Here is a 27,159-nt window from a genome sequence, read left to right on the forward strand (position 1 = left end):
TGGGCAGGTGACCACACTGCCCCTGGCAGCCAGATTTGGGCTCCTTTGTCCGTTGTCAGACCAGCATGAAAGCAGAGGGGTTGTATGTCCCTCAGCTTCGCCACCAGTGCCCCCACATTCTCTTTGTGTGCAAGTAGGATGGTTTATTTCCACTGTACGTCAAGGTGTGGGAAATCAGGTAAGGGTTATGAGAACAGGGAGCATTACTCTTGATCTTATTAGGTTGCAGAGTATGCCTTTACAAAACTGCAATTCAGAGACATCTGAAGTTTGGCAAGAGAATCCTCAGAAGATAAAACAAAAATTATCTTTCGGACCAGAAACAGACTTGAGTATTTGGTGATGCCCTTTGCCCTATGTAATGCTGCAGTTACCTTGCAAAAATTTTTATTATGTTTTTTAGAGATTTACTAGATTCCTTTATAATAATATTCTTGGACAACAGCATTTTTCTTTTCACAGGACAAGAACGAACCTGAGCAGCTTGTAAAATCAGTCCCAGAGTATTTGAGTTGTCACAAACTCATAAGCCAAATTAGAGAGGTAAAATTCTGAAAGGCCTTCCGTTGAATTCCTGGGCTGCTCCAGCTCCCCAGAGGCAATGGAAATGAACTCTGAGAAATCACAGACGTGGCCACGCCAAAGACAGTTACTAGGTTTCGGTGCTTTCTTAGCTTCATTAGCTTTTATCACCAATTAATTAAAGACTTCACCAAATAATCTTCCCATTTCTGGACTTATTAAAGAGGGGGATGTTTGAATCTCACCACCACAGTTCAGAAGCCTGCGATGTGCGTGTCTACATCTGAGCTAGACTCTGGATTTCCTTTCTAGTCGCATGAGGAGAAACCAGTCCTTTTACTGTGTGATTCACGCTGCCTGCTTTAGATGTGCCTTTTAGGCGGAGATAAATCACGCCCTGCTGGCTGAGGAAATATGGGATAATTTTGAACAGGTTTTTATAATTGTCCCATTCATAATACCCACAGACCCTTCCCATCAGGTCATTGCGAAAGCAGCTCTTTCTCACTGTGCTTGGAGGAGTGGTGGCAGTCAGGTGAAGACCTTTCAACCACAGCTTCCTCCCTACATGAGCTATTTTTAGTGATGAAAGTAGCTGAATTCAAGAGAATTAGCTCCAATGGATGAGCTACTGCAGCGGAGCCACTCCTGCCCAGCCAGGATGGGAACACTGGGGAGGATAAAGAACCATGGTGGCAAAACTCAACCACTATTAACCCACCCAGTCTCCTGATTATCATCTTTCTTTTCACCATCTTGCCTTTTTGCCTCTTGGAAAGATGCAGAAAGTGGTCTTGTATTAAAACCAGCTCTAGTCTGCAGTCCTGGAGGTCAGATTTAAAACCACCTGGAGTCTGTCAGTGTAAACTCTTTAGCCACCCTGAAGAAGATTTTACCAACTCATGGCTCACAGTCTTCAACCAAAGCCAGGTACCCATGCAAGAAACCCTTCAATGTCTTCACAAAGGACTCAGATGCAGCAGTTGAAGGTATAATAAATAAGTTTGTTGGTGACACTAAGCTTGGAGGACAAAGAGGGCCTGCAGAGAGACCTAGACAAATGACAGGGCTGAACAATCACAGAATCACAGAATGGTTTGGGTTGGAAGGGACCTTAAAGATCATCTCATTCCACCCCCTGCCCTGGCCAGGGACACCTTCCACTGTCCCAGGTTGCTCCAAGCCCCGTCCAGCCTGGCCTTGGACACTTCCAGGGATCCAGGGGCAGCCACAGCTGCTCTGGGCACCCTGTGCCAGGGCCTCCCCGCCCTCACAGGGAGGGATTTCTTCCTAATATCTAAACCTGCTCTCTGTCAGTTTGAAGCAGTTTCCCCTCATCCTGTACTCCAGGCCCTCATAAACAGTCTCTCTCCATCTTCCTTGGAGGCTCCCTTATGGTACTGGAAGGCCCCAATTATGTCACCCCCAAAAGCTTTCCTTCTCCAGGCTGAACAATGAAATTTAACTGGGGCAAGTGCTGGGTTCTGCACCGAGGATGGAGCACTTTGGATGTGTGGGCATACTGGGGAGTGAGGGGCTGGAGAGCAGCCCCACAGGAAGGGACCTTGGGGTCCTGCTCCACAGCAAGTTGAATGTGTCAGCAGTGCCCTGGAGCCAGAAGGGCCAGCCAGGTCCTGGGGGGCCCCAGGAGGCCAGTGGGGCCAGGGAGGGATTGTCCTGCTCTGCTCTGCTCTGGGCAGCCTCACCTCAAGTACTGGGGGCAGTTTTGGGCACCACAATAGAAAAAAGATCTAAATCTGCTAGAGAGCTTCTAAAGGAGGGACGCTGGGATGGTGAAGGGTCTGTGGGGGTCACACGAAGAGCAGCTGAGGTCACTTGGCTTGTTCAGCTGCAGGAGAGGAGACCAAGGGGAGAGCTCATCTCAGTCTACAGCCTCCTCCCGAGGGGCAGCAGAGGGGCTGCTCCAAGCTCTGCTCCCTGTGAGCAGGGACAGGAGCCAGGGAAGGGCTGGAGCTGTGCCAGGGGAGGGTCAGGCTGGAGATCAGGGAAAGGTTCTTCCCCCAGAGGGTGCTGGGCACTGCCCAGGCTCCCCAGGGAATGGGCACAGCCCCAAGGCTGCCAGAGCTCCAGGAGTGTTTGGCCAAGGCTCTTCGGGATGCCCAGGATGGGATTGTTGGGGTGTCTGTGCCAAGTTGGAGTCTGTGATCCCTGTGGGTCTTTCCCAGCTCAGGAGATTCCATGACTCTGTAGTGTGCACACATCAGCACCCAGCACTGGCTGGGAGACAGCTGTGAGCCCATAATGGGATGCTTGGTTCAAGGTGTAAGCAAGCCACATTTCTGACACAGGAGGTTGTTCAGGGATTAGAAGCTTCTCACCATATTCTTTTTGACCAGCCTAACGTGCCTGGGGACAGCCAGGAGTGTGTTTTACAATAGATCAAGGCTGAGGAGCTGGAGATGCCTCTGTAGTCGCACCAGCTCTCTTTAGCTTCCGTTTTGATGTAAGCTTACATTTCCTACCTCCAGGGAATCAGAATGGCTTTTTTCTTGCATTATTAACCAGCTTAATTAAGACAATACAGCTTTTACTGTGTACCTACCCTCCTACTATTAAGGAGCAGCTCAGCTTTTCTTAACTTGTAAACTTGCTGCCTACTGGGATTTCTCACTGAAAGCCTCAGATTTAATCCATGTTTTGGAAAGAACTTCTTATCATATCGGGAACAAAAGAGTTATTCACTGCTCTGTATTCACTTTAAGGTAATGGGTAAATATAGAAACTAAACTAAACTCTGGGATGATGGTTGGGCTTGTACTGTTTGACTGGTGGGGTATATTTTATCCTGCTTCCCATAGCATTCCTCCTTTCATTTATCTGTACAATTGTCTGGACTGACAGGCTGAGGCCTATCAATTATTTCACTCTCTGTTACACTAAATTACAAAAGACCAGATTTCTCACCCAGGCCAGACTGTGCCTTCCGTACCCTTCTGTCTTCAGAAGGGTTTACAGTCCCTTCTGAAAATATCAAAGGAAGTCTTTAAAGCCCAGCCAGATTTTCATTGTTGGGAGTCTCCAACTTCATCAAAAGAAGAGACAGTCTAGACAAAACACCTACAAACTTCGCTCTCATCTAAAAATGTAACTGTTGTTTTTGTGGGGAACCTTTCACAATTTCTGCCCAGATCCACCCAATAAATTACATCTTTGCTGCTTTGACTTCTTCCTGTTTCATGAATCCCCATGAAGACACGTTTGAAAAAGCACTGCCCTATCATGGTGTCCCGCAGTGGTAGGGAGGAGAAGAGAGATCCAGCAGGCAGGAATTGTGCAGCAAGAGTGATTTATTGAATTATTTTACAAACTCTTTTATAGACTTCTTTTCTTCATAGTCTAATTGGACAAAGGATCATCCACCCCTTGGGGTGATTGGCTAAAATCCTAAACCATCAATTTTCAAAATATTTTTCTACTGTACTATAAACAAAGCTTTGCAAGGTTGCAGGTGTTCATAGCTTATAGAACTCTACTGGTATCTTCCATGAGAGAGAAAAATATCTCACAGGACTGGAAAGAAGCAAGAAAAATTCTTGCTAGCAGCATATTTGTATCCACACTGCCCTCCCTCTCATCTACGTTGGTGACCCTCCAGAGTGTCAAATCCAAGAAATTCTGGATTATGAGGGAACTCACAGGGCAGCATTTCTTTGCTTTGAGAGTTATGCACATTGGAGAGCTCCTGGAAAGCCACTGAAAATCTTGTGAAAATTTGTCATCCCTCAGACACTGGGAAATCCAGGACAACACACCGTGGTAGATGGGTGTGGAGGCCCATGTCCAGGGAAACCCCTTGCCAAGAATGCCATACCTCCATGACAAATAATGGGCCATCCCCAAAGCTTCCTCCACTCAGCTGCCAACGGCTCCTCAAAACTCTGCCTGTGCATCTCTTAATGATTCCTACTTTGAGCTCTAATCCAGCCTTTTCCTATCCCGTAGACCTTATTTCTGTCTGGAAAAACGTCTCTGTTTCTGTTTTGTTCTGGTTTCAGTGGTTGCTCCAGCACAGTCTGTAGGCTTCTTTCCCTTTCCATGTTCTTGTAAGGAAATCAGACTAGAAACATCTAAAATGCTTGGAAAGGAGGAATATGAAGAGCCAGCTGCCTACACAAGCAGTCTCCAGCAAAGCCAGTCCTTGGCCAGGCACAGGCTGCCTTGTGAGGGCCGTGAGCTCCTGCACACTGACAGACTGAATGAAACCAGGGGGTGGCCACCTTCTGCCCTTGCATTCCCCAGGCAGCCAGGCTCTGTGGGCAGAATGAGGGCAGCATAAAGAAACCTGTCCCACAGATAAAAACCCACCTGAGGAATAGCCCTGACACAATCACAGTCCACTGAGGAGATCACGGCAGTGACTCACTCTGTTGTCTCCAGGACAATTCTGGATGAGGTGGGCAGTGAGGTGGGAGCACGGTGCTAAAGTAGATCCACCAACAATCTTGGGCTGCCAAAGGATCGTGGTCCCTGTGGCCAACAGGTCTCTAGTGTCCATGCTGGAGTGCTCACACCTCCCTCACCAGAGGACAAGCCAGGCCCTGATGGGCTGAGTGCAAATGGCATGAGAACAGAACTCCCTTTAACACTGTTAATAGGTCACCTTGCTCTGTCCTAGGCACAGGGCCCTCCCATAGAGAAAAGAAAGCTATTCCTGGGACACAGCTCCCTGCTGTGATCAGAGGATGCTGTTCTGCCTTCCCTCTGGGGAACCCAGCTGCAGCCCCACGGGGCTGTGCATCCACCAGCCCACCCAGGGCTACCCACCCCTGCCTGCCAGCACTGACTCTGGGACAGTGCTTACCTCCATCCCACCCATCTGGGAACCTGCTCCCACACAGGTGCAAAAGACAATTCTTTTAAACTGAGGAAATTCACAGGCAGCATTGAGTAATGAGAATTCTGGGGGAAAACAGAAGCTTTTGACAGCAGGACTTGGTTTGAGTGCTCACGCTTGGGGGAAGGTTGGAAGCTCATGTTTTGACATCCCTGCTGGTTGCTGTGGTGTGGGCATTGAAGGGACCCTCAAGCAGAGTGTTTCTAATTCCTTTTTTTTGACAGATGTGATTCAGTGCAAATCCGCTTGGCTGCATTACCTGGAAGCTGGTGGATGTGGAGGATTAAGAAGCAGGTAATTGCCAAAGACTTAGAGAGCAGTACCTGGAACTATTAAATCACCAAAGACAATGCAGATGAGATGGGTTCACCTGTTTCAATCAGTCCCCACATTCTTGCAGGAGCAGCAGAGCCCCAGGAATGCAGAGCCTGCACACATCACTAATAATGAATTGTTCCATTGTGACTTGTAATGGGAAGGTTCACTAAGGAGAAGGAGTTTTTAAACTGCGGGGGGTTGCCCTGGCAATGGCCAAGATCTGTGGGCAGGCCCAATGCTCCCTGGTGCTCTCCTGGACTGGGAAATCATGAGCAGAACTTGTGCAAACTCCCCACCTCTGGCTGCCGTGTGCTGGACCAATGCCTGGGTGCTGAGCACTGGTTTTACCCGTCTCTCTCTGGTGCTGGTGGCATGAGCAGCAGATGGGGCAAACCGTGTGGGACAGCAAGGGGGGCAGAGAAGGGTGGGAGGCAGGACTCTGGGGTGGGGCAGTATGTGCCTGGTCCATCCTCTGACCCAGAGAGGGGAACGGGACCTCCTTGCTGGGGCTGTGGCCCAACGTGCCTAATGCCACACGCAGCTGGTCAGGGTCTCCAGAGTCCTGGCCATCTTCACAGTGCCTGAGGGACGCTGTGACCACACACAGCCAGCCAGAGATGACCTGCAGGGGCTCTGAGGTGGAAAGAGCTGCCAAGGACCGTCCCTGCCTCAGGATCAGGCTGCTCCTGCTGCTCATTCCTCCCACAGCTGCAGATAGGGAACTGGCCCAGACATTCCTCATGAATGACAGAGGACATCCCACCAGTCCCTTTTGCTCTCAGCTCCATGGCAGCTGCAGGATGTGGGAACCTGCTGGTGGAAAGCCCTGAGTGCCAGCTCTGCTCCCTCCCTTCGATACAGATCGGTGGCACGAGGAGCCCAGAACCTCTGGCCTGGTCTCCTGGGAGAAAGGCAATGAAGTGTGTGGGCCATGTCTGGAAATCAGATGCCCTGTGGGTGACTCATTGGCATTCCCTCTGCTCAGGCACCAAAAGATCATCTGTCCTGTCCAGACAAGTTTCACCAGTGTGAGCAACAGCAAAAGCCAGCAATACTCCAAAATGACAATATCTGAGAGCCTGGAGCTGACAGGATCCACCTGTGGGAAACAGCCCACAGGTGTTCTCAGGGAACATCTGGTGGGCACCGTTTAAGGAATGTGAGCAGTGAAACACCTTTCCTGGCACAGAGAAAGCCATCAAAGACCATGGCAGGCTCCAGGCTGATGAAGGTTACACATTCTCCAGCCTCATCACTCCAAAATCCACAGGGCAAACAGCTCTGTTCACACCTGCTGAGTGCCAGGTGGGGAAGTCCCAGTAGCACCTGGCCAAGGGAAGGTTAAATGCCAGGCACACACCACCTCCACCACTGCAGATAGCACCCAGCTGGCTGAGATGAGGAAGGAGGGCACTCTGCTGCTCCCTGCACCTTCTGCCCCCATGAGCTCCTGCTGCACTGGCCACAGGGTAAAGATTTCTGTGGCCATTGCTCAGCCTCCACAGAGGCTCCTTTCCCAACAGCTTGGGATCTGCGTTTGAGGAGGATGCTGGGCAGGTGGCTTCCCTGCTCCCTGTTCCCCGAGTGGGCAGGGTATCCTTCTGGCATGTCCAACAGCTCTGGGGAAGGGCTTCTGGCAGACAGCTCGTGGCTCTCGAGGTGACCTGTCAGGTATGACTGTCATGGTCTGACCCTCCACCCCCCCAGCTGCTCTGAACATGTGCAGTCTGTCTGCTTGAGATTTGGGCACCTCCAGTGCCTCATAGGAATCTCAATGCTGTGCCAGGGCAAAAACAGGTCTCCTCTAAGCTCCGCTTGATCATGGAATCATGGAATCATTGAGGCTGGGAAAGGCCTCTAAGATCAAGTCCAACCATTCCCCCAGCACTGCTGAAGCCACCACTAAACCATGTCCCCAGGTGCCACATCCACACATCTTTTGAATGGTTCTAGGGTGGTGACTCCAGCACTGCCCTGGACATCTTGTGCTAGGGCTTGGCAACCCTTTCAGGGTGGAGTTTTTCCCTAATATTGAGGCTAAACCACCCCTGGCACAGCTTGAGGCCATTTCCTCTTGTCCTGTCCCTGTTCCCTGGGAGCAGAGCCCAACTTCCCTTGGCTGCCCCCTCCTGTCAGGGAGCTGTGGGGAGCCAGAAGGTCCCCCCTGAGCCTCCTTTCCTCCAGATCCCTCAGAGCACCCCCAGATCACTCAGCCACTCCTCATCAGACTGCTGCTCCAGACCCTTCACCTTGATGGTGCATTGTTGGGTGTACAGCAACATCTCTGCTCGTGCTCTCCCTTCTGAAGATCTCAATCTCACAAGAAAGCACCTGGAGCTGTTTCAGAGAACATGGAGAACAGTGGTCCCAGCCCTGGAGGTCTATCACATATCCAAGACCTAGCCAAGATGGAACTTTAAAATGAGAAGCATTGTGAGACAATAATGGGTAACAACAGGGTATCAAAGCTCCTCCAGTACAACTCTGGGACTCCCTCATGTGCTAAGACCTGCAGTCATGCAGGTGGGATAGATCACCCCCAGCCAAGATACCTCCGTGTCTCAGGGAAACAAAAAGCCTTTTTATGTCTAAGCATGAACCTGGTGGGTCTGGTGAAAGTTCAATCTCTATCAGGAATAGCAAGGACAGGCCAAGGAACTTTGGAAAACTTCTGATCTCACCCAGTCAGACCTCAGACACAGAACTGCCCAGATCCAAAACTCCCTCACATCTGCCAAGCAGAAGAATGTCATAACTAAACATTAGTTTTTATTTGGGCCTTTAGAAAAATCGTGGTGTGGCTGGGCCCTGCCCCAGAAGCCTTGTGCTGTTGTGTAACCAGGTGTGTGGGACTCTGGGGAAGACTGTGGGCCTGGAGCTACAGGACACCAATATTACCTTTCTATCCCCAAACTGCTGTGAGAAACATGGTCAGGGAGGATGTCACACAACTGAGGAAAATCATTACAGAAAGAACCAGATATAAAGTGAATAAATCAGATTGATTGATCAGAATTGGATTGATTTGTCTAGATTGAGCAGAATCCTGCCCACAACAGCAACAAGCATCTACACCATGCTCTAGAAGATCAAGGCCAATAACAAGATCAGCTAAAGCATGATTCTGCTCTGCTGTGGCCATGAATAAACATGGTGATAACAGCATCTGGGAAGAGAGCCTTGATCTCCACACCAGCCTGCAAAAACCTGCCAGGGAGAAGCACAAGCAGCTGGAACTGGGCAAATTGATGGAGGTGTGGACTAGTTCTGGCTGGGATGGAGAAAATTTTCCTCACAGCAGCCCATGGGTTGCTGTGTTTTGGGTCTGTGGCTATGCTGATGACACACCAGCGTCCTGGCTACTGCTGAAGAGTGCTGGCACAGCAGCTTTCCCCCTCTCTGTCCCCACCAGGAGCAGTCTGGGGCCACGTGAGAAGTGGGGATGGAACACAGCTTGGGCAGCTGTGACCTGAGCTGATCAAAAGGATGGCCCACATCCTATAACATCAGGCTCAGCACTAAAAGAGGTGGGGGAAAGGGCAGCAAGGGGGCACATTAGTGGTTATGACACTTGTCTTCTCAATGAACCATCAGGTGTGACAAAGCCTTGCTTCCCTGGAAACACCTGACTGGCGTGGGAAGCAGTGCATGATTTCCTGGTTTTGTTCCTCTTGCACACCCAGCTTTGCTCTGCCTCCCAAACTGTCTTGGTCTTGACCCATGAGAGTTGTCACTGTTGCCCTTCTGATCCTCTCTCTGCTCCTGCTGGGGAGAGGGATCAGGCAGAACTGGGGGGGATCTGAGCTGCTGGTCAGGAGCAGCACACACAAGCTGCCCTTCAGGGAAGCTCTCTGGACCAGTGCAGAGTCAGCCTTGGATTTGCTGCAGCTCATCGAGCGTCTTGCGCGTTTCTCTGGATGGCAACACAGAGTGAGAACCCTGGTGTCCAGTTTTCTGATCACCTCTGCTGAGAAGTCCCAACCCACACCATCTCTTCCTTTTCTTGGGCTGTAGCAGAGTAACCCTTGAGGAGCCACTCAACCATCCCAGCCTGTTTTCCTTCTGGGAAGCAGCATCTCATCTTCTCATCAGCGTGCAGTTAAGTGCCTAATCCTAGGCTGCCTGCAAAGAAAAGCCCAGGACACAGAGGGAGACTCTGCTCCCCACCTGCTTCATCAGGCAAGATTTCCTGCTCCTACAGTTTCACAGATACTCATGGGCTTTATTGCTTGATTTTCCCACCTAATCTGTTGCCCTCTGCTGCCCTGACTTTATCAGCCAGCACCATTCTGAGCCTTGGCTTGCCCTTCCTCTCTGAGCTGAGCCTCACAGTGGAGGGAAGAGCAACCCAGCCAGCTCCATAAATGTTATTGCCATCCACACACAGCTCGGACCCTGGGCCAGAGCAGCATTCTGCTTCTCCTTGGAGGTAACAGAAATAGTCCTGGGAGAAGGGACTATGGTGGGTGACAGAGATGGATAAACTGCTGGGATCCCAGGGAAGAGCTGCCTGCAGATATTTGACTCGTCTTGCAGGAAACCATAATGAACAAGGAGCAAAACACAGTTGTTGACACTGTAAAAGAGAGAATAGCATTTTTATCAGAACTGAAAATTGCTGGTGGTTTTCAGTCATTTTTGGCTGATAATTATCCACGTTCAGACCAAAGACTTCCTGAAAAGAAACGCCATGGCTGAAAGCTCTTGAAAAATGCCTTTTGGACTTCTGGCCTTCTCAGGAGGGCATTTCAAAAACAGCAGCTGTGAAATTCAGGCAGAAGAAAGTGAGGATCCAACCCAAAGGATGAATCCTGGTTGTGGGGACACATGGCTGACAGGATCCTGTCATTCCTTCCTTCTGAGGCAGCCCACGTGGGCAGACTTCCCTTGCGGTACCAGTGCTGACAATCTGGTCATTTCTGAACTCTCCCCAGGGAGCTGCTGATCCTGCCAGCACCTAAACCAGAACAGCCTGGGCCTCTGTGGCCAGCAAGCATCCAAGGCCTGCCTCCCAAAACAGGCCATGATTTATAGACGAAGAGTCTCCGAGCACTTGTGGCAGCAGAGGAGGAGTGCAGCTCCGTGCTGTTTGATACTCGGCTTCTCGGCTGGGACTCAGAGACCAAGGTAGGAGACGAATCCCAGCACATTCCTCACCGTGCTCACTGCCTTCTAAGGACAATGAGATGCCTGCAGGGATTTGGGCCGAGGGGCTCTCCAGCCAAGCCCAGCGATGGCCTGGCAGCTCCTTGGGAGGGACAGGCTGTGTTTCAGAGATGCTGAGAGTTGGCTGCTCTCGCGGATGTCTGCTACCCCGAGGAACGAGCGGGTTTCCATTAGCGGTGGCAGACTTCATGGTGTCACCAGGAAGCCACAAGGCATCAGAGCTCTTGCTTTGTCTTATCCTCTGGTGGGTGGTCCCCACGCACCCAGAGCAGCCTTTCTTCTGCTGTCAAGTGGCTGGCGAGCATCTTCCCGTCTCCAGCACACGCTGCTGCTGGAGCTCCTGGGCTGCACGGTTCACCCTGCTGGCGGTGAGGCACCAGCGCTCCCGACTGTGCCGGGGAAAAGCTCCGCTCATCAGTGCAATTGGGAAAGAGCTGGGCAGGGCTGGGGAGCTGAACCCTCCTGCGAGGAGCCAGATGGCTCTTGTGGGAGTTTAGCAATGGAAAAGCTGCTGTGGATGGACCTGACTCATCCCCCGCTCCTCCCCAGTGTGAGTCAGTTACCGCTCTGCGGCCCCTGCGGTTCAGGTAGAAAGTGAAACCTGATGCTCTGCAGAGCCGGTGACACAGGAGAAAATCCCCGCGAGATTGTCCTCGGGAGTCGCACTCCAGTGCCTGGCTCCACTTATGGCCCCCCTTGTTAATGGGACATGGGTGCAGAACAGGGCAGGACAACGACGAGAGGCTGATGGCAAAGGCTGTGCAGACCCACAGCACGTACAAGGATCAAAGCTGATCCTGGATTTCTCCATGCACTGTGTCCAGGCTGCTCTGGGAGAGAGGTGGTTGGTGGCTGGAAGGAGGATGAGGAGCGCAGGACGCTGGATCTGGACCCGTCTCTGCTGGAGAGCAGCAGGACCAACGCACAGGAGCTCCCTCTGTGCCCAGTGACATCGGGAGCTTGCTCCAGGCTCCATTCCAGCCTCCAGGACACCAATTCCCAAACACCTCCTACCGAATGGCTCAAACATCAGGGACTTATTTTGTGATGGCTACAGAGCAATCAGGGTGTCTCGTAAAGAACGGTGAAAATGCCTGATCTCACTTTTTCTGCTAGAGCTGCTCTGGAATTGCTCCTGCTGGAGACACCTTTCCAAAGGTCAGAGAAACTTGGATTTGGGAATCATGCCTGCATGCAGCAGTTCTTCCATCAAACCCCAGAGCTGTCAGTGCAGCGGAGCCAGTCGGCTCCGCTTTTCCTGTGTAGACAAACCTAATTCCAAGCTGAAATTTCCTTAAGACACATCTTGTATTTCAGGATCTTTTGGTGCTACTTTCATCTCCAATCCACATATTGCAGGCCTATAATAATAATAATAGCAATAATAATAGTAATAATAATAGTAATAATAGTAGCAATAATGATAATACCTTTTGTATGTACATAGCACCTTTCATCCAAGGATCTAAGTCACAATTACAGCCCCACACATTCCTGTACATTACAGCCCTATAATTCTAAGACTGTTCAAGTATCCAGACTTCAAAGGGAATGTGGATTTCCCCTCCAGCCCAGTCATGGTGCCCAACATGCTGGAGATGTTTCAAAGGTGTTTCAAAGGTGCCTTGGCAGTAGCCAGAGGTAGTCAGAAGAGCCAGAGGAGCTCTCTGAAGCTCATGGATTCTTTCTTTCCCTCTCCCAGCCCCTCTTTAGTCTCCCTGGGAACTCAGCACAGCCCTGGGATGAGGGTGATGCTCCCATGAGACCTTTGTGTCTGTGCAGTGGGAGGTGAAAAGCCAGAAACAGTGTTGAAAGGGAAAGCAAGAGACAGCACAAGCTCAGCTGGATGACTGTGACTTCCAGGTCAGGTAGAACCTACAGCATTTTGGTCAAAAGTAAATTCACAGAAAAATTATGTTTCCCTGAAAAAAACCAGTGGGGCTGGGGGAAGATGGTGGAAGTTTTCATTGTAAGATACTTTTTTTTTAAAGGGTTTAGAGATTTTCAGGTGACTCAAAAAAGAAAGTACTCTGTCTTGGGTCAAAGCAAAGTGTTTTGGGGATAGTCAGAGAAAACATGTTTTGGTTTGGTTTAGTTTTAATTGCCTGGGAAACCTGAAAAGAACACCCCTCGTTGTTTACCCAAGCCAGCCTTTCCCCTCCCTTTTAGGTCCAGCAAAGAGCTGAACTCGCTGCTATTTACCCCCATCCATTCAGGAAGAAGTGTGCTGAAAGTAAGGGAACTTCCTACAGAATTGGGGTTTACAGCATCTCTGGCCAAGCTGACATTTCCTAGCTGGGTTCACTTCCTCCGTGGAGTTCTCTGGTGCTGCCCAGGAACTCCAAGCAGCTGCTGCCTGTGGCTGTGAGGAGTGTTCCAGTAGCTGCTCAGACTTGTGGCTGCTCTGTGAGCGAGAAGGGATGAGGTCAGTGGACATGAAAGGCAGGCACTAAATCTGAGAGTTCAGTGGTGCTTTTCTTCATGTGGTGGCTGAACAAATGGAAGCCTCAAGAACTATTTAATAAACTTTTTAAAGGTATTTTAGCTCAAGAGGTCCAGACATGTGGCTGGAAAGTGCAGAGAGTCTCCAGCTCTTCCATAGCCCCGGTTTGATCAATTAATCTCAAAGCATTGTTGGGAAGGGTTCATTAGTAGTGCTTTAAAGATAGGGAGACTGAGGCACAGGAAAAGAAGAGAGCTTTGGGGTCAACCCTAAGGCTGGGACAGAGCTAGAAACCTGGTGCCTTGTGCTGCACTGTCCTTTGTATCTCCCACCTATACAAGGGAGCCAAAGCTTGTGGGGCACCTGTTTCCAAAAGTCGGAGTCCTTGTGTCCCTTCCCCTAGGAGAAACCCTTTTCTCAGAGCATCTGTGAGAGGGTCAGGGTAAAGTCACCCCCTGGAAGAGGAGTGGGCCCACCCCGTGGTCTGGAGTGGGCCCACCCCATGGTCTCGCCAGGTGAGGCAGAGCTCTCAGAGGAGGAGCAGGGCGGTTTTCACAGCGTGTGCGAGCTCACCTCAGACACACCACACTAACCAGCATGGGCTGCAACACATTTCCTCTCCCCCTTCTTCAATAAATCACGGCTTCCAGCATTCATGCTTTTGTCACTAATAAATCTTCTGCTGTCTTACACCACATGAAAGCACTACAATACCTAAACTGGCAGGCACTTCCCTGCACAGGACGCAGCTGCAAACACAACCTGCAGCGCAGGAACCTGCTGCTTGGCCCTGAGTGGAAGAGCAGTTACAGCCAGCATGCATGGGGAGGCTGCTCCATGCTCTAGAAAGCCCCACACGGTGTTTCTAGGGCACATGTAAAACCAGTCTGTGCCATAGGACCTCATTAATCTGTGGAACACATTGCCACAGGAAATGAGTGCAGCAGTACAAACCTCACCTGCACCTATAATCAAGGTCCTGTCCTGGCTGTGGTGCCTTTGGTTCTGCCAATACCACACAGCTGACCCTAAAGGTACATCTCTGGTACATGAGGAGACCTTCCAGTTTTGGGATAGGGCCTTGGGGCAACATCTGGGACAACAGCTTGGGATGGTATCTGACCACCCCCACGGCCCTGTGTCCAGGGAGAAGAAAGCCAGAGAGTGCAGCCCCATGGATCTGCGTCTCGTTCTTCCCTTGGGAGCAGTGAGCTGAGCAGCACAGAAATCCAGGGTCGTGTCCTTGGCCAGGATGTCTCAGGGCTGTCTGGGGAGTCATCGAATGCAACGAGCCCAGAGGAGGCCTCTAAGCTGGTCACGGGGCTGGAGCCCCTCTGCTCTGGAGCCAGGCTGGGAGAGCTGGGAATGTTCACCTGCAGGAAGCTCCAGGGAGACCTCAGAGCCCCTTCCAGTGCCTAAAGGGGGTCCAGGAGAGCTGGAGAGGGACTGGGGACAAGGGCCTGGAAGGACAGGAGGGAATGGCTTCCCACTGCCAGAGGGCAGGGATAGATGGGATATTGGGAAGGAATTCCCCCTGTGAGGGGGCTGAGGCCCTGGCACAGGGTGCCCAGAGCAGCTGTGGCTGCCCCTGGATCCCTGGAAGTGCCCAAGGCCAGGCTGGACGAGGCTTGGAGCAACCTGGGACAGTGGGAGGTGTCCCTGCCCGTGGCAGGGGGTGGAACAGGATGGGCTTTAAGCTCCCTTCCAACCCAAACCATCCTGGGACTCTGTGATTCTATAAATGAAACGCTCGCGTGGCCGTTTCCTTTCCCAGCCCCCAGGTGCTGAGGGGCTGGTGGGGACACTTGCAGGGATAAAGCAGAACTGCAGATATTGTTTCCTGCAACCAGAATTTTTTCTTGTGTTCTCTGGGAAAGAGGGAAGATTAATTTCTATCTAAAGGTACAAATGTCTTTCCTGCAGGTTTCATGCAAAGATGAACATTTGCTTTACTGAAGTTAAGAATAGCCCACAATTGTGAATTCTCTTGAAGTTTCAAGATGCAATTACACCCAGAGCCATCCCCACATCAGATAACATCCTTGGGAAGGTGCCTTGTGCCTTCTGATCCTGCAGGTCCCTGAGATCCCTGATGTTGGCCACACGTCACACTGCCAGCAGCACCCATTGCTCCATGCCCGTGGCATTGCCAGCTCCGGGAGGTGCCACTGGCCAGGGGGAATGTCCCAGGGGCTGGTGGTCTTCAGGGCTCAGCGTCACATTACAAAGCCTTTCACCCTGTGTGTGGGGCACCCTCCCAGCAGCCCCCATCCCTGCACGCCCCTCGTCTCCCCCACCATACTTGGCAGAGGAGGCCTCATTTCTGCTCCCCTTCCACCCCTGCAGTTCCCACCATGGCACATCTGATGGGATGACACGTGGTGCTTGGGCTTCACCTTCCCTTTGAACAAAGGGAATGTTCCTAATTGGTGCCCCACGGGGATGTTCAGTACTGGAAACCATCCTGTCTCCCGGGCTCTCTTTGTAGTGGGACCTGTGGCTGCTCACAAGAAGAGACAGCATGTCCCTTGAGCATGTCCTGCCCTTACAGGTGTGTTCTACTCGCTCCACTCCCATGGGGACTGCTTTTCATTTGCAAATCCTTCAAAGAACGTTAAACAGCTACAGGAAGGCCTGCAAACAGGGCAAAGGGAGACAGAGAGCTGCGGATAGCTTGAGAGACTTGTCATCCATGGAGGGGAGGAGACTGGGAGCTGCCCTCCTTCCTCACTGCTAGCAAAGCTGGGGCTGGTGCATCTGGGAATGGTTTTACATTAGCCCTTTTTGGGTCCTTGATGCATCCTGCAGGACAGGAGGCACCACCTGAGCCTCCCTGAATCCTCCCCCTGCTCTCCATTCTGGCACAGCTCCTGCCTCCACACAGGCTGGAGCCTGGCTCTGTTTTGACTGGGCTGCAACAGGACACTTGTGCTTAGTCCCGCTGTTCCTCGTGAAGACCGTTTCTGATCTCTTTTCTGCCCCTACTGAACTCAATTCATTCTCCAAGACCCCAGGCTCCTCCCGGCCCTGACAGCCCTGCCCTATCCCTTCCCACTGCTTTTCAGAGCGCTGCTTGGTGATCCCTGTCCTGACCTCCGCTCCTCTCCCTTGGGTCCTTGTCACACAGGCAGGACCCCGTGCCTGAGAACCAACCCAGCTCCTCGGAGGAAGAAGGATCTGGGGGAGCGGCGTGTTCCACAGGCATGGAGGCACTTTGGCACCCCGGCTGAAGTGTCTGGTGTCCAGGGCAGCAGCAGCCACTGCCCTGCTGTTGGCAGAGGGGTGGCAGGGGTCCCTCAGCTGCCGCTGCAGAGCGCTGGGAGCGCTGCGCTTCCCCTTCCCTCCCCCACGCCGCTGCTGCTCCCTGACCCAGGCAGGTGCAGAGGGGGAGAGGCATTTGCAGCCCCATCGCTGCCTTTTGGCACCAGAGCCCCTACCAGAATCAAAGAGCTTTTCAAAGCAAACCTTAAACTCCTTTAATCGCCAGCGAGAGCTCCTCCCACACAGATCTAAGGGCCATGAGCTCAGTGTTTTCGTTGCCCCAGGCAGATTTATGAGCTTATTCTTCAAGAAAGGGCGGGAGAGAGGGGAGGCCGTGGCATATTGCTTAGCCCGGGGGGCGGGCAGGGAGCAGAGGGGGGAGCGGGGCTTTGCGGTGCGAGGACTCCGCAGAGCGCTGGGCTCTGCCGCGGCTCCGGGAGCGCTGGGGATGAAAAGCGGGACGGGGCTGAGCGGGGCCCCGCCTGCGGGGTTGGAGCCCGGGGCTCGGGGCGGGCGGGCAGCAGCTCCCTCCGGCCCTCCGGCCAGGCTCCGGGCACGGCGCTGCATCCCTCGGCATCCCTCAAAGCACGAGCGGAGCGGCTCCTGCAGCCCCGGCCGGGCTGGCCCGGGAGCAGTTCGCCGCGGCAGGGAGGAGGGAGGAGGCGTGCTGGTGGTTCCTCACGGCTGTCAGTGGCTCCAAACACCCCTGCGCTGCCTTCCCCCCGCGCTCCCCATCCGTACACCTGCTCCCTTCTGTCGGGGAGCGCAGCGAGCGCACCAAAGGTTTGGCTGCTGCCTCTCCTGCAGTGACCCGGGCACCAGCCGGTGCCTTTGGGATGGGGCAGATCCTGCATCTCCTCTCATGCAGGAGTCGAATTCAGCAAATCTTGTGGGTCCCTTCCAGCTCAGAAGATTCCATGGTTCTGTGGTACTCTGAAAGTGCCCACCAAGAATCAGACATCTGCTCACATCCAGATACCTGTTAGCACTTCCCAACAGCCCTGCAGGAGATGCCTCTTTCCTTCTGAGCTGAGATCCTGGGGAGGTCCCAGCAGTGATGGCACTATAGGCACAGCCCTCTGCATTGTCACCTGCAGCACTGCCTGTTGTGGCTGGGAGGACTTGAGGAGTGCAACCCTCCTTCATGGACCATTTCCTCCAGAGAGCACAGCATCCCACTAATCCCAGCAGTATCCACACTGGGGAAACAGCAGTCAAGTTAAAGTTTGCTGGACCCAAAGCGCTTCTACCTCATGATGTCAAGAGCAGAAAGGGAGCAGAGCCTATGAAGGAGCCTGGGAGATGATGCAGCAGGAGGAAAAGTGGAGGAGATGTCATGAACCTCATTGGAAATTCAGAGACTTCTGAACTTCCTTTCCCTTGAACCTAGAACAAACAGCCAGCATGTCAATATTTAGTATAGAACAAAAAAATCAATATACTGTGTTTTAAAAACAGCAAAACGCTTTGCTCTGGTAGTCTTGAAGTCTTGCAATGTGAGCATTAAGTTGCCTGTGGGTAAATGTAGCACCAGCAGGTGAAAATATGTAAATGGAAACTTTTTTTTAGAAAGACACCGCAAAGTAAAAACACTGAAATAATCTCTCCTGATTGAACTTGTTACTACATTTCTACCATTTACAGTCCCATGAGCACTGTCCATTTTCATTAAGCTTTTCCTTTTCAATTAAATGAGATCTTGCTTGGAAAACCATCCCACCAAACATGTTCTTCAGGCAGCTCTAGGACTGACCTCACTATTAAGGCAGGCTGAGAGATGTGGGGCTCAGCCTGGAGAAGAGAAGGCTCTGGGGAGACCTTTACAGTGCCTAAAGGGGCTTAAAGAAAAGAGGGAGAGCAGCTTTTTACATGGGCAGATAGTGACAGGATAAGGGACAGTGGCTTCCCACAGGCAGATGGCAGGGTTAGATTATATGTTCATAAGAAATTCTTTCTTTGAGGGTGCTGAGGCCCTGGCACAGGGTGCCCAGAGAAGCTGTGGCTGCCCCATCCCTGGAAATGTCCCAGACCAGGTTGGACAGAGCTCGGAGCAACCTGGATGGTGGAAGGTGGAATGAGATGATCTTTAAGGTCCCTTCCAACCCAAACTATTCTGTGGCTCTATGATTAATGGTCCTGCAATTCTGGCTTTGCTCTGAGCACTCCCACCCATCCCTCACTCCCTCACCACTGTTTTGTCTGCTTGCTGTGGAGTTTGGTGTCTTCCCACTGCTCTGCCCTGAGCCTCGAGTCCAGACACACAACCATGAAGCATCTGTAGGATCATGCTCATCATCCTCACCGCAGGGATGAAGGCCCACTGAGCACTGCTGTGGGCCAAGGGACCAGGACATTTCAGCTCTCGGCTGGGCTGGGGGTTCCACCTTGCTCAGGGGGCACAAAAGGCCATTTGGAAACACTTGCTCAGGAGCTGTGCTGTCTCCTTGTTGCTTCCCAGTTTCTCTCACAAGCCACTCTTCAAGCTGTGCCTGATCCCAGGTTTTCTCTGCTTGGTTTTCTCCTCCTCACAGGCTGGGGAGCACAGGACAGGAATTACACCGTTCCTGGTTAGTGCTCGTCTGCCTGCTCCAGAGGGAAACACCAGCCAGAGCCTGGGTTGAATTCAGTGCCAGCAGCTGAAATTTGGGGCTCAGGCAGGTCCTGGTTTGGGCCAGCCCATTGGGGTATTCCAAAGTGTCGTCATTCATGGGTGCTGGGAGATGTTCCCCCCTGGGGCCTTGGTAGCACCATGCCAGCAAAACTCTGTCAGCCACAGGAGACCCTGAGGTTGTAATTGAGGTGCTGGGCAACTGGAATTGAACCCAGGCGGCCTGCCCTTGAAATCTTTGAAATCCTGCTGGCAAGGATGCAGCAAGGATGCAGAGCACACCTGTGTGCATGTGAAGCACCTCTATGGAGTCAGCAGATGGACTTTGTAGAGTCCCTTCGAAGGAACCCAAATCCCTGACAGTGGGAAACCCTTGTCAGCCCTGATATTTTAAATGTGGGAAAAAAAATTCCTCAAAGCTGATAAATGGTGAATATAAACCTGTGACTCCACTGCAGTGTGCAGAGCCCAGCTCTTCAAGTGCCTCTCACCAGCTTTATCTCTCTCATCCACGACCCCCAGCCCACAGAAGTTTCCCGCTGCTCCTGCTTTGGCTGCCCTTCTCCCAGGCATTCTGGGCATTCCCGAGGATGAGACCGTGGACTTTGGGCTGTACAGGGAGGGAATGGCACTTCCTCTTGGTCTTCCAGCAGGAAAGAAGGTAAAGCAGAGAGCAGCCCTTAGTCTGCTGGCCACCTGATAGTAACATTTGATAGTCCTGGGCTCTGTCGTGGCTTGAGGAGTGGAAGGGTCTGGGAGTGAGTCTGCACCTTTGTGGTGTGTTTGGATGGGTCCTGGTGCAACACTGGGGCTCCTGTGGTGACCATGGCATGAGGAAGCAGCTGTGGATGGGCCCTGGAACTGGGCAAGCCTCAGGCACAGGATGGGGACAGGATGGGTGATGTCTGTGCAACATCACCCGGGGGACGAGAGCAGCACTGGCCCCAGGAAGGATCTCATTTACACTTTGCATTGGGATTTTGTGCTCTCTGCATTTTTGGCTGCTCTCTCTTTCTCCCTCGGGTGTGTGACTGTCCCAAAGGCACACAGAGGTCCCTGTCACCCCTGCAGGAAACCCCAGCTCCTTGGAGGCCCAGTCACCCCTTCAGCCCCAACACCTCCCCACAGCTGTCCTGCCTGCCCAGGCTTCCAGAGGGCAGCCACCCGTCCTGTCCCCCCCATTGGTGTCCCAGCTCCTCTGGCAGCTCTTGGGGTGCTCCCCATCTCAGGGGGTTGTGGTGGTTGTCCTTCCCACAGCAGGGGCTGCAGGGGGCAGATGTTGGCACATGGGGAGGGATTCAGGCTGAGGGGAGCTGCCTTCACCCCTGCTGCTTGACTCGCTGCAGGCACCAGCTATGTCCTGAGCCTCCAAACCTGCTGCCTCACCTACCTGCAGTTCTGTGGGTCTTTAGAAGATGCAAATATCAAGAAAAAAGGCGTCTTTCCCCCACTCTGCCCTATCCAGCATTGGGTCCAGCACAGTGTGACCTGGGAAGTGTCTGCTCAGCTTCAAAGCATCCCTGTCTCTCTGTCAGGGGTCGTGTGGCACCTGATTCCAGGGGGTGCTCAGAGGAGAGAGTGGGAGAGAGAGAGGAGAGCCCCAGACTCCCAGTGGGATGCTAAATTCCAGGCAGTGTCTCAAAATGTCTCTGCAAGGTGAGAACAGCCCTGAGGGCTCCTGGTCCCATTCAGCTCAAAGGAATGAGCCGGGGGAATGAGAAGCTTTCTGTCTGGGAAGCCTCTTGAGATGCCTGGTGATACCTGGGAGCAGCCAGGATCTGCTGCTTTTCCCTCCCCCCAGACCCTGCTGTGACAGCAGCAGCCTGACAGCCTCATCAGTTGTGTCCTGCCCCAGGTCTGTGCTGATTTCCCAGGGCAGAGAACAGCCCTGCAGGCAGCGGCCTGTGCCTGGCTCCACAGCAAGGTGTGCAGGGGCCTGGGACAGGAACACAGCAGGCACCGGTGTTCCTGGGGAGGGGGCACAGAGCAGCAGAACTGCCTGACCCCTCCGTGAGGCTGGGGAGACCTGAGACCCTTGGGAAGTGGGGGATGGCTCCTCCAGCTGAGCTTTGAGCCACGGTGCCATTGGTGTCTGGCACCCTCCAGGTTTGTGTCCTTCATCCTCATCTCTTCCCCTGCAGCATCTCCATGGCCTGCTCTCCTACAGGGTGGTGCTCCCCACCCTGCCCAAGGCCCACACACTGCTCACTCCAGTAGGTTTGATCAGTCTTCACAAGAAAAGGAGGAATGGAGGAGTGTTCTGCTCTTTTAACTATTGGCTGGAAGGGTGTAGAGAGCTGGAGCCGATGTCTCCTTGGAGTTGTGCAGGGGAAAGATGGGAGGTAATGGGCACAAGAGGAACCACAGGAAATTGCAGTTAGATATTAGGACAAACGGGATAGTAAACAATGGGGAAAAGGTGAGGGAATCTTAGAGGTACTACTAAGATTACCCAGGTTTACCTACTGGAGAAGATCCTGACCAGCCTCACAGGATGGACCTGTTTGAATGTGGATAAGAGACCTCCAGAGGTGTCTTCCAGCCTAGGATATCTGGGCAATCCTTCCAGTCCCTCTTATGTCCCTATGCTTAGTCCAGGCTAGGGATAAAGCACTGCAAGATGTGTCAGGTCCCTCTATACCTGTGCCGGGTGTGGGGCTGTGTGTGCTCCCTGGCCAGCTGAAGTCCACATGTGGCCATGGCACTACTGCTGCTGCCTTTCCATCCCAAGGTGTCCTCTGCTGAGACAGACTCTCCATTCCTTTCCTGCAAGCGACAGCTGGACAGGCCAGCACCTCCCTAGGAGGGGCCTGGCAGGCACAAGCAACATGGTGTCATTTTTTTATGGTGAAAGTGGAGCAGCCTTGGCAAAGTGAGAGCATCCCTTCACCCCCAGCATTGCCACCTGTCCCCCTTGCAGGGGCTGGTAGCCAGATACATGGGGTTGAGGGGGCTCAGGATGCCATCCTAGGGCAGGGGGCTGCACTGAGCACCTGCACCCAACTACGGGCATCTTCCTGGTGACAGCCATGGGGACGGCTGGGGACTGAACTGCACTAGCCCAGGTGGTGCAACACCTGCCCTAGGGAATCTGAGGTGAGGCACTGGTGTGCAGTGGTGCTAGGGATCACAGCCAAGATAATATTTTAAGCACCAAGCAGCTTTTCCCATTTCCCCATCCTCCTCTGAGCCCCTTTGCGCAGTCACCTCTCTGCCGCAGAGGAATCTTCCCTTACGCAGCTCCACTCTCCTGCACCCCCAGCTTGTCCTTTCCAGGGAGTCCCCAGTAGCTCCAGCCACCTCTGCTGCAGCCCCAGGTCAACCCTCTGACACACGTTGAGAGACAGAGATGTGGTGTGTGACACAGGGCTGTGGGGACTCACTGGCACATCAGCTAAAGGGGAAATCTCTCCCCTCTCCTTGACCACAGCTGCAATTTTGCCAGTGATGTCTCCACTGAAAACACTCGGCTTTGGATGGGTGGGATCAGGGTCAAGTGCAGAGAGGTGCAGGAGGGAGCAAGGACAGGATTCTTGCAGAGAGACAGGCATGGTGGAGGCACAGCACGGTCAGGATGGGACATGGGCACCAGCTCATTGGTGGTGAGGCAGTGTCTAATCAGAGGTGATTACGAGGATCCTTTATTTTGCTCCGGAGGAAGTCCTGCTCTGCACTGTGCCAGTGACTTGCTGAGAAGACAGAGCACGGAGCAAAGAAGCTGGAAAGTTTTGTGAGCAGCTGCCCACCAGCTCCATGCTCCTGCTGCCATTCCAGGGCTCTCTCTTCAGCCCTTGTAGCTCTCCAAAGCAGTCCGGCATTTCTTTATGTATTTGAATGTGGACTTTGAGCCTGTATTTCCATGAAGAACTTAGATCTCACTCCAATATCCATACTTTCTACAAAATTTGTGCTGATTTGCTTTTACAAGCCAGCCCTGGCTGCACACTTGTACCTGGAATCTAACCTCACATAGCTTGCTAACAGTAGTGACAGAAGCAGAGAGAAAACCCAGCTCTCCGGTCCTCCTCCAGTCATTCCCAGTTCATTCTGACTTCCTGCCTCCATCATATCTGCTCCGTCCTCTCCTTGGCAGAGTTTAATGGATAAGCACCAAAAGGGTCGGTTTTCCGCAAAGAGGGAGGGAGGGAGGAACACTGAGGCCCCCTCCAGCACCCCCCGGCCCGCCCCGCGCTCGGTGCAGCCGCAGGGTCCCCCCAGCCGGGCGTGGGCTGGGGAGGGGGGCTCTGCCCGTGCAAAGGACCGTCACTGGCGCCACCGTGTGAGCCCACGGGGAGCGGCCCACGGGCAGCGGGGCCGGTACCGGCACGGGAGAGAGAGGGGCCGGTACAGGCACGGGAATGGGGCCGGTACAGACACCGGGAGAGAGAGGGGCCGGTACAAACACGGGAATGGGGCCGGTACCGGCACGGGAGAGAGAGGGGCCGGTACAGACACGGGAACGGGACCGGTACCGGCACGGGAGAGAGAGGGGCCGGTACCGGCACGGGAGAGCGGGGCCGGTACAGACACAGGAACGGGGCCGGTACAGACACGGGAACGGGGCCGGTTACAGGCACGGGAACGGGGCCGGTACAGCCACAAGGGAACGGGGTCGGTACAGCTACAGGGGAGCGGGGCCGGTACATCCACAAGGGAACGGAGTCGGTACAGCCACGGGGAGCGGGACCGCGGCCAAGGGACCGCACCAGCACCATCCCGAAGTGCTGGGTGCTGCGGGGCTTTCCCGAGGACCCAGTCCCAGTAGAATCCAGGGCTCTGCCAGCTGCCTCAGCAGACAGTGGCCGCACACCGCTGGGATTCACGCACAGGGATCCGTATCCCAGAGCTGTGTCCCTGCTCCAACCACCGTGGCCAGGGTGAAGGTGGCACTGAGCGGCAGGAACACCGTAATGTGCCTGGGTTCGTGTGGGCAGGCAGCTGTGCAGCTCCCAGCCCCAGGGACAGCTCTGTGGGGATGACACACAGCGTCCTCTCTGCGGAGTGGGAGCAGCGGGTGTCCCATCCTGTGGTACTTGAGGGTGAAGTGGGTGCCTGATGGGGCTGCCCCTTGTCCCCACAGGAGCATCAATGCTGCAATGTTCTGCATTCTCCCACATGCTCCAGTGACTTTGCACTCGTGGGCGGCCGGTTCCAAACCAAGCCCAAAGGACAGTTCTGTGCAGTCACACCTCATGTAACAAGTGGTTCCCTCTCCCACGGGAAATTCAGCCTGCATTACCCATTTCTCTCATCTTTCATGGTCTCCAGTGAACATCGTCCTTTCCGGTCTTATTTCTCTCCCAGCTAACCCAGTACAGCTCTGGCCATCCAGTGGCTGGCACAAGACCGTGCTCCTCAGGCGAGCGGGAGGAGCAGAGAAGCCCTTACCCAGCTGGGGCAGCTCCCACCTGGCTGTGCAAAGCCCTTCCTGAACGGGTTCGGGTGCTTTGCTCTGACAGCTGAGCACCTGCATCTCAGCACAATCCAGGAACGGCGGAAAACCAACACCATGGTCTGTGTGCCACTCCCAGCCTCGAGTCCCCTCTCAGCACACTGAGCACAACATGAACATCCCCAGCACCGTCTGGGGCTACCAGTGGTCCGTGATGGCTGTGGCACACACGGCTTCCCTTGGCAGTGCCCCAGCTGCATTCCGAGCTCGGAATGCCTCGGTCCTTCCCAGCCTGTCTGCCGAACAGCTGTAGCTCGTGGCTGCAGCGCTGCCGATAAACCCAGGACGCATCTTCCGCAGGGATAACTTGTCTCCCTGAGAGAGATGTTTCCTCTCCTGGTTAAACGCTGAGGTTTCACACAGTCGTTTATCAGGATCCTCAGTCACCACCGGTATGATGGTACCGAGACCACCTCTAGGGCTAGAAATGAACGCACCAGTCTCTGTCAATTAACCCTTTGGGGTATTAACATCAGAAGGGGTATGAAACATTCAGATAATCAAGAATTTTTAAATAAAATTAATACATAAATAATCAAAACACAACACTTACCAACCCCCCAGACCTCTTACAAGACTTTAATACTCATTTTAAAAAGGCAACTCGGACACTGCTGGTGGCCAGCACAACCCAAACCCCGCAAAGCCCTGAGTTATTGCAGCTATTGAAATGCTTGACAGAAGGATCCCAGAGCAGTTTGCACTAATTGCTGTGTAAAAATACTCCATTATGTGCTCAGACAATCAAAATCGACCCAGCAAGTCAGTTCCCGTGGTCCGCTGCAATCACGGAGCAGAGCAGAACATCGCAGTATAAACAGCGCTCGCAGAGGGGCGCGGGAGGAGGGGAGCTTGGCAGGTCCTGCCCAAAGAGCTGCCTTTTTTGTTGCTATTTTGCTTGGTTTCTAATTTCCACAGGAAATTTAATTTCGGGAATATGTGGCACAAACTTCCAAGCCGGAGGAAAGCTGCAGCTGTTGAAGGGGTCCAGGGGAAGCATTGCAAAAGCAGCAGCAAGGGCTGTACTTACAGGTAAGCGGTGAGAGGGCTCAGGTTGGCAGGGACCTCCGAAAGCCCCAGCTCGGAGCAATCCACCGAGAGCACGATGCCATCCTGTTCGCAGTGGCACTGGGGCGGGCAGGAGGGCGCAGCACCTGGCTCCACAGGCACAGCCCGGCAGCGGGCAGAGGACGCCAGGAGAATGCCCCAGAAGAGGAGCGTGTCCATCCTCGCCCTGGCTGCGGGGCCGGGGCGCGGTGTGCCCGGCCGGCTGCGGGCGCGGGGCTCGGCGGGGCGCAGCGGAGCGGTGCCGGCGCCTGGCACGCAGCGGGCACGGGATCCCCGGCAGGTCCCGGTGTGGTGAGGATGCAGCCAGGCAAGGGAAGGCATTGCTGAATGATCTTGGTTATTGGGTTTCAAGGGCTGGGCAGGGGCGTGAGACACTCCAATGGGAGGAGTTAAACTTTTCTACTCTTTCCCTCTCTCTCTCTCTCTCTCTCTCTCTTAGAGCTGGCAGGAATTTCATTCAAAGGGAAGAAAGGGGGAAAAAAAAACCAAAAGAAACCTCAACAAATAAAGACCTGTTCATAGCTCCAGGACCCAGGCTTGTTTTGTAACCATGTTTTTGTGAGATAGCAGGGCAGGGGAAGGCAGAGCTGGCTCCGACATGGCAGAGGAGTGTAAGTAGTGAGGCAGGAGTACCCAACAGGCACTTCAAGGGCTCCAGACTTTGGGACGCTGAAATATAACTCCAGATAAAGGACTCTGTGTCTGTGCTAGCTGCTAAACTCAGCTGTGACTGGAAAGTCAGGGTGCAGCTGGGGAGAAAGGGCTGAGGAGCTCAGGACAAGCTTTTTGCTGGGAGCGACCATGCCCAAGGCTGTCTGTCTGTCTGTCTGTCCTGAGCGCCAGCCCTCACTCTTCAGCAGCCCCGTTGCTCTCCCCTTGCACCAGGCAGGGGCTAGGGGGAGATGCAGGGGGGTGGAGCAGCAGTGTCATGGTGTGAAGCTCCATGGTGGGACATGGTGCTGTTGTTACAGTTTTGCCCAGACCAAGGGCATGCAGGAGCTGCATTTTGCAGGAGCTGCCCAGCACTGATGCCAGGAGCAGGGGGCTGGGTTGCTTCAACAGCTCTTTCTAACCCTGGGTAAAGTGGCCAAAGAAGAGGAATAGTCCACTGAGTGGGGCTTGAAGCCATGTCACCTGCACCTGTGCCATGGTCTGGCTTAGCAGGGGCTACTGCCTAGGCCAGCCCAGAGCCTCATAGTGTCCTGGAACATGTGGGATGTGCATCAGAGCAGGATTCTGTATCAAGGAGCTACCGAGTTCTGGGGCAGCAGAAACACCTGCTTAGCAAAGGGTGCTGGCCCTGCAACAGGAGAAGGCTGCAAAGGACAGCTCCGTGTCCTCTCTCATCATGGCCACTGGCTGCTCAGTGCCACTGTGATGCCCTCAGATGGGGTGACTGCTGTCATCCCATGGCAGTGGTTTGAGGGATAGGGGCAAGCCTGGCCCCACAGCTTGAACCACACCGA

At 53.5% G+C, this 27,159-nt stretch overlaps 1 protein-coding gene across 2 annotated transcripts in view; it reads right to left on the reverse strand.

Annotated features, from left to right (window-relative positions):
* Window positions 1-26,014, reverse strand: part of LGR6 (leucine rich repeat containing G protein-coupled receptor 6) — a 151,536-nt gene extending 125,522 nt beyond the window's left edge. Inside the window, exons 1-2 of one of the 2 annotated variants that reach the window (XM_068995745.1) lie at window positions 25,947-26,014; window positions 25,656-25,859 (exon numbers count right to left, since the gene is read on the reverse strand). In XM_068995745.1, the coding sequence (XP_068851846.1) occupies window positions 25,656-25,859; window positions 25,947-26,014 (272 nt within the window). Of the gene's footprint in view, window positions 1-25,655 lie in introns of both variants that reach the window. The other variant, XM_068995743.1, reaches the window with a different exon arrangement.
* Between the last annotated feature and the right edge of the window lie 1,145 nt (window positions 26,015-27,159).

Source organism: Aphelocoma coerulescens, chromosome 26, assembly GCF_041296385.1.
Source record: "Aphelocoma coerulescens isolate FSJ_1873_10779 chromosome 26, UR_Acoe_1.0, whole genome shotgun sequence".
NCBI lineage: Eukaryota > Metazoa > Chordata > Aves > Passeriformes > Corvidae > Aphelocoma > Aphelocoma coerulescens.